Here is a 12,670-nt window from a genome sequence, read left to right as displayed (position 1 = left end):
AAAAAAGAAAAATATATGAAATTATATGAAACCATAATACCAATCTTTTTATAATAAGAGAAGTGAAGACAAGGGTTTTCGGGCCAAACACTAAGAAGAGTGCTCATTGGCTGAATAGTTGCCACTGTTAATGACTGTAAAGAGGAATATTTTTACATGAATTCACTGTGCGCACGTTTTCAATACTACATTGTTGATGCTTAATTTTGTAGAAATCACCACATATTCGTGTAATATTGTGCAGTGTTCATCAGGGGACGGTCACATGCTATTCAGCATGTGTAATCTTTACAAACCATTAAAGTCCTTTTTTTGTCTCTTGGAGGTTGATGATTGCACATTGTCATTTCAATTATTTCATTTCAAACAGTCCTCATGATTGTAACATTCAAACACATTTCACTAGCATTTTTCCTGAACAGAACGGCTACCGTCTGTCCTTTTGGGAAATGATCAAAGTTATACCTTGTTAATTGAGTGTCCTTAACATTTTGACATTAAATCTTCTTTTTCGCTTACAGCTAAGGTTGATCTTGACCCATGTCTTTCAAAGAAGTCTCTGGATGAAAAGCCTTGTCATCTTTACAATCCGCGCGAAAGCATGTCTGAAATTCAGTCTCTTAGTTCCTTCCAATCAGAGTCTTGTGATGATAATGGTATGTACAGACGGATATTCATTCACAGATATAAGATTGGCATACTGGTTTCAGGGTCTCTAGTGTTGATTTGCTAGACATAATAAAATCCACAAAGGTAGAAATCATTTCTAAGCTATGAAATAAATTAACAAATTCTCTTTTACTGTCTCAGTATTCAAAATTAGGAGTTACAAAATTAACATTGCACACAAATGACAATTATATGCATTTTCCTTTGGTTTACAGAAAAAAAAAAAAAAAAAACCTGTAATTCTTAATGTTCGCCATCATTAGTTGCTCTGCTGTCTGTTTATTTAGAAAGCCTTCTTGATGAAATATGATGAACAGGGGTGACTCTTACCTAACTCCCATGTTTTAATTGGACAGTGATGAGCAGTTATCCATTTCTCTTCCAGAACTGCTAGCAATTAGAATCTGATAATTGCATTATGTACATGTTTTGCAATGGAAACCAAGGTGTTATCTAATGTAACGGTGTGATGGCGTCGTATTATTGCTTACAAGATGGCTGCTGAAAGTTGTGTAACCTATATGCTAATCAGTCAGATCTGTGTTTCTGAATCTGTTCAGAAATTTGCCATTCCAGTGTTTCCTGATTATAATCGAAGATGTAAAGGAGTAGTTACCACTAAGGGGTCAATTTATATACAAAAATTACTGTATGAATGGCTCAAGCATTCACATACCCATTCTCACATGCATTCTATCAGTGTGAACCTAGCTTGAGACAGGATTTACACTCTTTCATTGTAATAATGTATGCTAAAACCCACAGGGCATGGTAATGCACATTAGGTGGAATTTATCAAAACTGCAGCAGTCAGAATCTGGAGCAACTGTGCATGGCAACCAATCCGCTTTTATCTTTCCTTTTTCAAAGGCCCCTTTCACACGGCTCCGTTTCGTCGACCGAGCCGTTCTGCTCAGCGGGGGATCGATCCGTCGATCCCCCGCTGAGCAGGCGGATGGCAGCTCTGTCTCCACTCTGTGTGTGTAGATGGAGCTGTCAGATCCCCGCTGTCCCCTATGGGGGAATCGGATGAGAACAGATCGCCTGTCCGTTCTCATCCGATCCACTCGCTGGATGGATGGAAAATAGGATTTCCATCCATCCGGATTTGACGGACAGGATCGGATCAGATGGCAGCGGGTTTCAGCGGACATGTCTCCGCTGACATCCACTGCCCCATAGAGATGCATGGGGCATCCGTTTAGATCCGCCTGAAAAACTGACAGGTGGATCTTAACGGTCCGCATGTGTGAAAGGGGCCTAACTGAACAAGCTGAAAATAGAAGCTGATTGGCTGCTATGCACAGCTGTGCCAGATTCTGTCTGTTCCAGTTTTGAAACATTTCCCACAATATACTGCATTGTGGTGCAATGCATTTCATTCTGAATGGCACCCCAGTGCACAGATACACTGGAACTAATCATACCTGTGCCCCAGTGTGTTGTGGTATGCTGCATTAACAAAATTATTACAGGTTGTTATTTTGTGGGTTTAGGTTCAGTGACAACCCATTAAAAGTAAAAGACTGCCTGAACATAATGCACGTTGGTGCACAACAAATCACGTGTATAACGCACATGAAGTTTTGAAATGGGCCTAAAAGAAATCCCTTTGGCTCAGCATCCCCACAGATTTTGCCCTTCATTCTGCCAGAACAATGTTACCTTACTGGCTACTAGATGATCAAAAGGAAAAAATGGTCCTAGTTCATATATTAATATATCCAATACATATGGCATGTTTAGCTTGAGGTTAAAAAGAAGTATTCCTATAGTGTATTTTAGGCTACACGCACACCTGAAAATGGGTCTGACACTGATTACATGCAACAAACCATGTCTGCTTCCAGGGCAGATAACTTGCAGGTTATCGCTGCATGACCAATTACTTGTGGCCGCGATTAACTGTGGGATGTGGGATTGCTATTAATATGGCTGCCTCCCGCAGCTAATCATCAGGAATGCTCACTGGGGTTCTCACATTTAATCGGTGACAGGCCCATTTGCAGGAGTGCATGTGGCCTTAACAGACCCATTATATAAAAAAAAAAACATGTTATATGAGTTACTGCTTTATAATTTTCTTTTTACAGGCAGGTGTGAGTATTTAGGGGTATTCAAGTAACTGGCAAAAGCCCAAATCTTTTTCATTTGATAATTTTGCTTAACTGTAGAAGTTTCCAGTACTAGGGATCCACCGATTATCGGCAAAGCTATATCGAGGGATATATCGAGGGCCGATATGCACTTTCCCCGATATATCGGAATCGGCCCCTGAGGTTACCGATATTGCCAATATTTTGGGAAAGTGTTTGTACCGGAGTGATGCCTGCAGCTAGAGGCATCAGCCCGGTACCGGCGTACATAGCCGATGGTCGGCTGTCTTGTAATGACAATCGATGCGGCTGAGAAGCCTCTTGGCTGTCATTACAAGGTTCGGGAGGGGGCGACCCCCCCCTCCTGCCACCTTCCGTGGCTCGCCTGGGTCTCCCATCCCACTGGGAGACCCGGGCAACCATCCTGCACGGCCGCTGAAGAGAACCCCCGATCATAAAGCCCCATTCGGCTCGGATCAGGTATCTGTGTAAAAACCCAGAAGTTATGTCATGGCATCACTTCTGGGTACTCGGCGCCAAATTCAAAAAAATTACAGCATTCAAAACAACCAAACTTGGTGTTTTGAATGCTTTTAAGTGCAGAGGAGGGGTTTGGGGAATTTTAGAACACCCCAGATCCCTCCACAACAGTACCTGCCAAAAAAAATAAAATAAAATAATTTTTTAATGTACGAAAACATTGGCTAATATCGGCCGATATCGATATGCGATGACCAAAATATTGGTATTGGCAATAAAAAAACAATATCGGTCGATCACTATCCAGTACCCACCAAAATTGAATAATTGAATGGCCATATTTCAAATACTAACTTTGTCATGTTAATTTATTTAAGGAGGATGAGCTACTTTTCATAAAAGATATGAATGGCCGTAACTATGCACTACAGCTTTTACTAAAGCATTACTCCAACTGTAGTATTTATGGTTGTGCTTTAAGGTTTGATCTGTTTAGGTAATTTTAGTAAAAAGCTTTCATATTTACTCTATGGCTTTTAGCACTAATAACTCCATATTATTAAGTGATTTGTATTTGGTAATATAAACATGTGCTTAGAAAAATGTTATTTTACAGCACTTCAAGATGCGCAATATATTGCTGATTTACAGTTAGCTCCTATAAAGTGCTTATACCTTAGCTCTCCTGTGAACGAGCTACTTGTCTTGATTAGTGGTTAATTAAACCTCCTTGTCGAGGTTAAATGCTGGCAACACAACAACAGATGCAACATCATTCCTTGTTTCCCTTCATATGGAGCTGACTGTTAATCATGCACTAATGCTCACTGTGCCACTCCAATGGCAGGCTGAACTGTAGAATGAAACATGACACATTTACAGCGTTTCCTGTTATACATGGTCAGCAAAATACTGGAACGACGTTTTGTCTCTTGTAAAGGGTTTTGTCTCCTTCCTTTTTTCTCTCATGCTGCGGCTGCAGTTCCTATATGGATCAAATCACCTATGAGCGAAAGCAGAGTTTGAAAAGGGGCTCATTGTAAGTTTGATGGAATTTGTAATAAAGGAAGTAGCATTAAACTATGCCGCATTTACTACAATTGGCTTTTTTTGGTTTGTCCTATTAAATATCAGGGCCTGTGATTTTAAATGCTTGCGTCTAAGCAAGAGCAGCTTCTGGTTTGTCCTATTGAATATCAGTGCCCTTTACTTATAAATGTTTGCTTCTGATCAAGGGCAGCTAAGTGATTGTAGACCCTCATCTTGTAAAACAACCCATTTAGTTTAAAAAAAATAAGTAAAAAACAAAACTTTTTTGCATAGATATAAAGTGACATTAAAATAGCTTTTTTCCATTTGTTATAAGCTATCCCATTCCCTCTTTAGGCTCCATGTACACTGGACGTTGTTAAGTCCCTTTGAATGCTGGAATTTTTAGGACGTTTGAAATGTCCGTTAGGTCGCGTTTGCACCCGCGTTTAGCGGGCGTTTGCGTTTAGAACCGTTCCTAGAGGTCAAAAAAATGATGACCCTTTAAAATGGAAAAACGCGAACGCTAAACGCGGATCATCGCGTTCGAACGCAAATAATTGCTTTCCAAAAAACGTCCCTAAACTCAACTGCCTGCAAATGACTGTAAACGACCCTGTGTACATGGACAGATAAGATAACATGTAGGTGGGTTCAGGGGCTTCTGAAAAAAAAACGCCCAACTGCTCCTAAACGGCCATTTACAACGTCCCGTGTACATGGAGCCTTACTCTACATAAGAGATGAGGGGAGAAGAACCAGCAGCCCACTGACCTTCCCAGTGAATGGCAGCGGGGGCGTGTGAGGACAAGTCTGATCATTGGAGAAGAGAACACTGAGTTCCCAGCATAGCTAGAGACCTGACCACGCTGTGCTCTCCTGCTTAGTGTAATCAGTTATTGATAGGAAAGCAGAGGGATTGGCAGGAACACCAGATATTTCACACAAAAAAAGCAATACGAAGAGAACTGGATACTTTCTCATGCTAGTACATGGTACAGCAGGCACATATCAGGAATATGAAGTGTTGGGGTAACATACGCTTTAGGAGATTGTGTATTATTAGGCACTGTGTTAGAACACATCCCATCCTTTAGAGAAATTAGTTTTCGATGGTGGATGCAGGTGTCAGTACCCAACACTTTGCTCAGCTCAGCATGGAATGCAGCTTTAACCTTGTGTCCAATGCATCCAGCACAGAGCACAATTTCAGTGACAGTTGTTATCTTTGTTCAGAAGGGTACCCATATGAGCAACGATCATGTGATTATTGACTTTTTGGCTGCGTAGGTCGAGGTGATTGCATAGTAGGCCTTAAGCTGGCCACAGATGGATCGAAATTTGGCCCGTTCAGCAGGGACACTTTTCGATCCACATGTAGCTGTTGGAAAACTTCTGTTGATCTGCCGCTGGGCAGAGTATCCAGCCGTCAGAACACAATATCCTGCCAGGGGGATTTCTCCATCCACCTTGTTTCTGTCAATGGAGAAATCCTTTCATTTATTTTTTTTTGTTCAGCCCACTGACTGAACACAAAATAAAAAGCATAATTTAAGGCCAGCTTTAGGATATCCACATCACAAAGGATCTTGGGGGGGCTGAAAGTTACCTCCAGGTTCCTGCCTCTGCTGAAAATAACATGAGCAGCTTAAAGACAATTTAAAGTCATGTAGAGCACTTGCCTGTGCTAGTTCTTTAATTGATTTACTTTGGCTGCTGCTTTTATTCTCTCTATTTATCTCTCACTTCTAGAATTTATTCCAGATCCCAGAGCGTTATAGATTTTCACATCATTTACTCATACTTAATGTGAATGTAGACTTACAAGGAGATTTCAACAATATACATCACCTTGACAAGTAGGAACATTGTTTTTGATGTTTCAAAGAAAATAAATGAACTGACATTACAATTGATTTGCTTTCTATACAAATGCAACTTCCTTTATTATGTTTAATTCAACTGGGTTTCATATTTTGTACATGTTCCATATTGTATAATTGTGTTTACCGCTGTTGTGGTTTGTGTTTGTGTAATCATTCTCAACCAATGTCACTGAATTTAGTAGAAAATCACAGCTAATTGAAAAATCCTCCTACACCACATTATAGTAACTGGATACAATGTATGCTTCAATACTATGATGCCATGTCAGTTCCATATTTCTGTGATGGCAGAAAAGACCAGTCTTTGCCCCCTAAAATAGCAGTTAGTGTCTGATAAACTGGAAAACTATGAGTAATCCCAAGTACAAACATAAATGACTTATTCTTTTTTGGTCTATAGCTGGGGACAGGGGTCTTCAAACTTTCTAAACAAATGGGCAGTTTACTGTCCTTCAGACTTTAAAGGGGCCGGGTTGTGGCCATTGAGAGTAGAAAAGGCCCCAATGTCACTGGGAAAATACAATGCCCCTCTTTGGTGTTAGTGGGAGAAACTGTGACCCAATGTTGGGTTTTAGAGAGAAAAATTGTGCCCTATCGTTGCTGCAAGTGGGAGGAATTGTGTCCCATCATTGATGTCGTTTGGCCCCATTGTTGGTGTCATTGGGAGAAATTGTGCCACATCATTGGTAATATTGGAAGAAATTGTGCCCCATCATTGGTGTAATTGGGCCTCATTGTCAGTGTCCTTGGGAGGAATTGTGCTCCATCATTGGTGTCATTTGGAGAAATTGTGCCCCTTCACTGGTGTCAGTGGGGGGAATTATACCTCATTGTTGGTATCAGTGGATGAAATAGTGCCCCAGGGCTGGATAAAAGCAAGCAAAGGGCTGCAGTTTGGAGACCACTGATCTAGAGTCTTAGAAGTCTAGGCCTTAGTTTGCGGTAAATCAATCCAGCACAGTATAAGTAAAAGCCATATTTTTTTCAATTCAGTTGCACCTTTTTTGTTGATCGCAACCAGGAAACAGTTGGCAGATTGCAGTGCACTTTTTAATTCCACGCAGTCATGTTTTTAATAAAAAGCTAATAGAAGTCTTCCAAAATTGCCATCAAAAGTTAAAATTTGTAGTCCACTTTATCCCAACATTTAACACAACCATGACACTATACCTTCATTTTCAGTGTAACATCTAAACATAAATGTTAATACCTAACCATACAACAGCACTGCAGCAAGTGCAATATTACTTACCCACCTAATACTTACCAAATATTGCACCAAAACATAGTTATGTAATAATATATCAGGACAAATAAAAGATTGATTGGGGAAGTAAGTATTGTGTTTGGTGTGCATAATTACATATTGTATCCAGAGTTCAATCTAGTACAGAGAAAAAACGTTTTATACGTCCATCCTTTCCTGTTTTTTTGTTTTTTAAAAGATAATAGATGGAAAAAAAGATTTTTATTTGATTTCAGCTTCTGCTATTGTGTATTGGATTCCATTTGCACGCTGTATTTCTTAAATTGCATTGCGAGAACATGAATGTCATTTGATATACAGTAATCCCCCGCTCCATCGCGGTTCAGTTTTTGCGGTCCCGGTAATTCGCGTTTTTTTTTTTGTAATGTTATTTTACTATATAAATCATTAAAAATGAAATATTTTTGTGTTTTCCATAGCTCTTGCTATGTCTCTCAGTATCTTTTATGTGTTTAAATGAGTTTCTATTGTTTTAAAAGTGTGTTTAAAGACGTTAAAATGCTTCTACACGTACAGTGACAGTAAAATAAACATGCCTACAATGCATTTTAATAGGGTTTTTCTATTTCGCGGAATTTCACTTTTCGCGGCTGGGTCCGGAACGTAACCCCCGCAATGGAGGGGGGTTTACTGTATTTAATTTAGATTTTTCCGTGCCCCAACACTTTATTTCCATTGTGATATTTTGTCATGCTTGTTCACACATTTTTTTTTTTTTTAACAGATTGTGTTTATTACTAACACCAGCAAAAATGTAAATGTTTAATTTCTTTGTCATTCTTTTCTTTATATGACATGACCCAGTAAGCTGTATCGGATCAGTTTTGCCTAGCATGTGTAAAAGTAACACTGGACAATTGCCTTACACATAAAGGGGCTGGTTTTATAATTAAAACGGCTGTGCTGTTTGAACTTGCTGTCTTTGGAAAAAGTGGTAGAAGGTTTAATGACCACTGAATTAAAAAAAAAAAAGAAAGAAAGAATTAATAGTATGTGCTGCCCACAACAACCTGCAAGACTGCAGCAGTCATTATATTACTGTCAATAGGAAGATTAGAGTAACTTTACTTTTATTGAGAAGCAAACAATCCCCTCTGGGTGATCAATGCACATTGCAAGGATTTTAACAAACGTTGCTACAGATTCCAACCTTTTTCTGCTCTTAAGAAAAAGCTGTTTGTTTGTTTATGTCAACGTTCAGAGTGATTCTGAATGGAGGTGACATTTTCATTATCAATCAGCTGATACACTTGTTTTAATAAGGGAAGTTTCAGTGTCAAAATCCCTTTAGAAGTGATTGACCATTTGAGAGTATCTCACCAAAAATGACGTTTTTGCTGCAGAGGATGGCTGAAATCTGACTTGTATCTTAGTACAGACTTTCGGGAAAAACAGTGAGCCAATCATATAAGCAGGAAATAGCATTTCTATGGGAACTCTGTACACCAACTCCAGGTTGCCATATTACATTGAATTTTATTTTTTATTACCATTTAATTACAGCGCTGTGTGTCTGTCAGGGCTGCTTGTATATATACACAGACCAACCAACCAATGAATGATTCAGTGCTGCAGCACTCTGTGAGCTTTAACTTATTATATATGAGCAATCAGCAATGTTGGGCTGTGTGTGACGTTGTTCATCACTCATTTATAAATCGTGAAAGCACACCCAGCACTGCAGCGTTCTGTGTATATGCACAAGCAGCCCTAACAAAGTCAGAGAGCCGTAGTGATCACTATTGGGAATGATCAATCAGTGCTGCTTGTGGCTCTGTGTTATGTATTTGCAGCTGCCGGTACACACAGGACAGATTCTATACACAGAGCTGATGCCCGGAGGGATCTTTTACTATTATGAATGAACAAGAAGTACTGATTTTTCATTCACAATAGTGACGGATCAGTCAGATTAGAGACGGAGTGGGGCACTGTGCTGGCTGTACTTCTACCCACAAGTACACTCATAATGTGGGCTTCAAAATGGGGTGTAGCATAAAGTAGTGTATTAAGGGGACAACAGGGCCACCAAATAGAGTTAAGTAAATAATAATAATAAAAAAAAAATAATTATTAGTTCTTTTTTAAGGTTTGATAGGGTCACTTTATTTGAGTTGATTGAGGCTGGGTTCAAAAATATGTAATTTGGACGCGTTTTACACCGCATCCAATTCGCATAATGTGAGTGTGACCGGCTTTCAATGGAGCCTGTTCAAACATGTCCAGGGTGGCTGTGGCGAAAATTTGAAAAGCGTCCTTGGGGTTTTTGAGTCCGTCCGCTTCAGGTGCGAATTCAGGGAAAAATTTGCACCTAAATCGCACTTGAACCGGTGAACACAAACGAACAGGACACCAGACTTGTGTCCTGTGTGAACCCAGCCTAAAGGGTATGTAAAGTATTTTATCAAATATTTTATTTTTTAACAATAAAAGAGGGATTATTTTAAAATAGTTATATAAAATGTAAAATATTACTATGCACTAGTTCACTTTTTGAGCAGACAGTAAGAATGCTAGCTTCCTTTTCACCCATATACCTGGCCCTAACGCATGCAGATATTTCAATGGGCCCTAAATTCAAAATAGGAAATCTAAAAAAAAAAAAACTGATGTGCAAAGCTTCTTCTTTCATGGATGCCCAGTGCATTACATATTTGCATAACATTTGATATAAAATAAAAAATGATATAGAGTATTTGTTAAAAAAAAAAAAAAAAAAGCCCCAAACCATTATAGTTAGAAATAATTAAGATCAGCAGGATACATTATGATAGGTTCATCAACATCCAAATCTTCTATTTTCGGTTAAAGATTTTCTTTAAGGTCAATATAATAAATGAACACAAAGGGGTTGATTTACTAAAACTGTAGCGTGAACAATGTGATGCAGCTGTGCATGGTAGCCAATCAGCTTCTACCTTCAGCTTATTCAATTGACAAAAAACAAAAACTGGAAGCTGATTGGTTTCTATGCAGAGGTGCACCAGATTTTGCACTCTCCAGTTTTAGTAAATCTACCCCATAGTTGATATCATTTTATGGGACACGTCATTTTTCCAGAGTGTGGAGTGTGTAGATGTCATGCCCTAGGCTTGTTTTAATGTGTTTTTCTCTTACCTTTTACAAGCTTCCATTGTGACAGTAATACACCTTGTCAATGCTGTGGTTGACTCGGTGGAAAAAGAAGGTATATATGTGTATGTGATGCAATTGCTGTGCTTACATTCTCGGCTTATTAATAAGTGTGCATGTCTATAAATTGATACTTGTTTATTCCTGTGATAACCTTCTGTTATATCTGCATCATGTGTTGTTTTCTAGTCCCTGGCTGCCTTCAGTTTCATCTAAGTGTTTCATTAGTATAATTATATTGGTAGATATTCACATGAATGGACTTTCATTGCATCTGCCTGTCATAGCGAATGGTGTAGGTGAATCTGCAGAGGCCATTTGTTATACAGGGGGTGACATTTTTGCAATGCATCGCCACTCACTTTTACCTTGCAGGACCATTTAAAACTGTAGCACTGAACACAAATGGAAAATGTATTCCAAGACTCTAGAAGCAGATGCATGGATAAATTGAGATTTAGTTAATAAATTACGTTGATGGAAATTGTGAGCTGTCAGTAAACATACTGAAAACACCACTGCAATACAATTATACTCCCGGACATAAGCTTATCTAAATTTATAGGTTTTATATTACCATTAGTAATACATCTGGCCTTTTTTTTTGGCATACGATGCAGTGAAAGGCAGTCATCAATGTGATTTCCTAAACAATTTTGACATCCTGTAGTGTTGTGTTTGTACTGGTGTAATGCATATTATATGTTTTTTTTTTTATATAACAAGATGATGTTAGCTTATACGAACATGGCCATTTTGTTTCCAGTTGTTTTTGCTTCAGAAACGGATGTGAAATTGAATGGTGAACAGAGATCATTTATCATTTTTGCAGTGTGTTTGTATCTAACCACTTAAGGACCAGGCCAATTTCTGACACTTGTTTAAAATCAGTATTTTTTGCAAGAAAATGACTTAGAACCCCCAAGCTATATATATATATATATATATAATGTGTGTGTATATATATATATATATATATATATATATATATATGTATTTATTATTTTTTCAAAGACTTTGGAGAATAAAATGGCATTGTTGCAATATATTTTGTCACGTGGTGTTTGCACAGAGGTCTTTTAAACTAAAAATTTTGGGGGAAAAAAAATTTCACTGCATTTAAAAAAAAAAAACAGTAAAGTTAGGCCAATATTTTTCCATAATGTGAAAGAGAATGTTACGCCGAGTAAATAGATACCCAACATGTCATGCTTCAAAATTGGGCATGCTCGTGGAATGGCGACAAACATTGGTACGTAAAAAAATCTCAATGGGCGACATTTTAAAAATGTCTACAGGTTAGCAGTTTAGAGTTATAGAGGAGTTCTAGGGCTAGAATTATTGCTCTCGCTATAACAATCACGGCGATACCTCACATGTGTGGTTTGAACACTGTTTACATATGTGGTATGCGTATGCGTTCGCTTCTGCGTGCGAGCTCGGAGGGACGGGGAGCTTTACATTTTTTTTTTATTTTACCTTATATGTTTACATTGCCCCTTTAAAAAAAATGTTTTTGATTGCTTTTATTCCTATTACAAGGAATGTAAACTTCCCTTGTAATAGAAATAAGCAGGACAGGTCCTCTTTAATGAGAGATCTGGGGTCAATAAGACCTCAGATCTCACATCTACACTAAAAAGTAAAGAAAAAAAAAGTATTTTTTTCCATCATGAAAAAAATGGGCCCTTTAAGGCAGTTGGGAGGAAGCGATGTATGACATCGCTCCGCTCCTCCAAGGCCATAGAGTTGAGTGGGGCCAGCTTGTCCTCACTTGACTTCCTGCCTAGAAGGGGAGAGGACCGGATGGTTTTCCCTAATACCGACGGCTCCAGTAAGCTGGGAAATCGACCTAGAAGCCAGAGGGGGGCACCCCTCCCGCCACCCATAAAAGTGATCCCGCAGCGAATCTGCCACTGGGACCACTCAGGGCCCGCTCAGTGGGGTTATCTGCTGCCATAACCCTCGTATTTAACGTTAAAGTAGCGACGTATAACTGTGGCAGGTGGTCTGGAAGTGGTTAAAGAACTATAGGCAAAACTTTTTTTTTCATTTTGGATAAGTGAGAGGCAAAGAAATTATCAATCCTATAATTTTAATGGTAAGTTTAT

General features: G+C 38.8%; 1 protein-coding gene across 7 annotated transcripts in view; it reads left to right on the top strand.

Moving 5' to 3' along the window:
• FAT1 (FAT atypical cadherin 1) overlaps positions 1–12,670 on the top strand; it is a 430,056-nt gene that overhangs the window by 410,910 nt on the left and 6,476 nt on the right. For 3 of the 7 annotated variants that reach the window (XM_082261039.1, XM_082261041.1, XM_082261038.1), the window contains 2 exons: positions 522–656; positions 10,555–10,614. In XM_082261039.1, the coding sequence (XP_082117165.1) occupies positions 522–656; positions 10,555–10,614 (195 nt within the window). Of the gene's footprint in view, positions 1–521; positions 657–4,227; positions 4,285–10,554; positions 10,615–12,670 lie in introns of all 7 variants that reach the window. The other 4 variants (XM_082261043.1, XM_082261042.1, XM_082261040.1 and 1 more) reach the window with 2 other exon arrangements.

The sequence above is a fragment of the Pelophylax lessonae genome, assembly GCF_965119305.1.
Source record: "Pelophylax lessonae genome assembly, chromosome: 1".
Lineage (NCBI taxonomy): Eukaryota > Metazoa > Chordata > Amphibia > Anura > Ranidae > Pelophylax > Pelophylax lessonae.
Note: the sequence above shows the minus strand (reverse complement) of the source record. Positions and strands in the feature narration are given on the sequence as shown.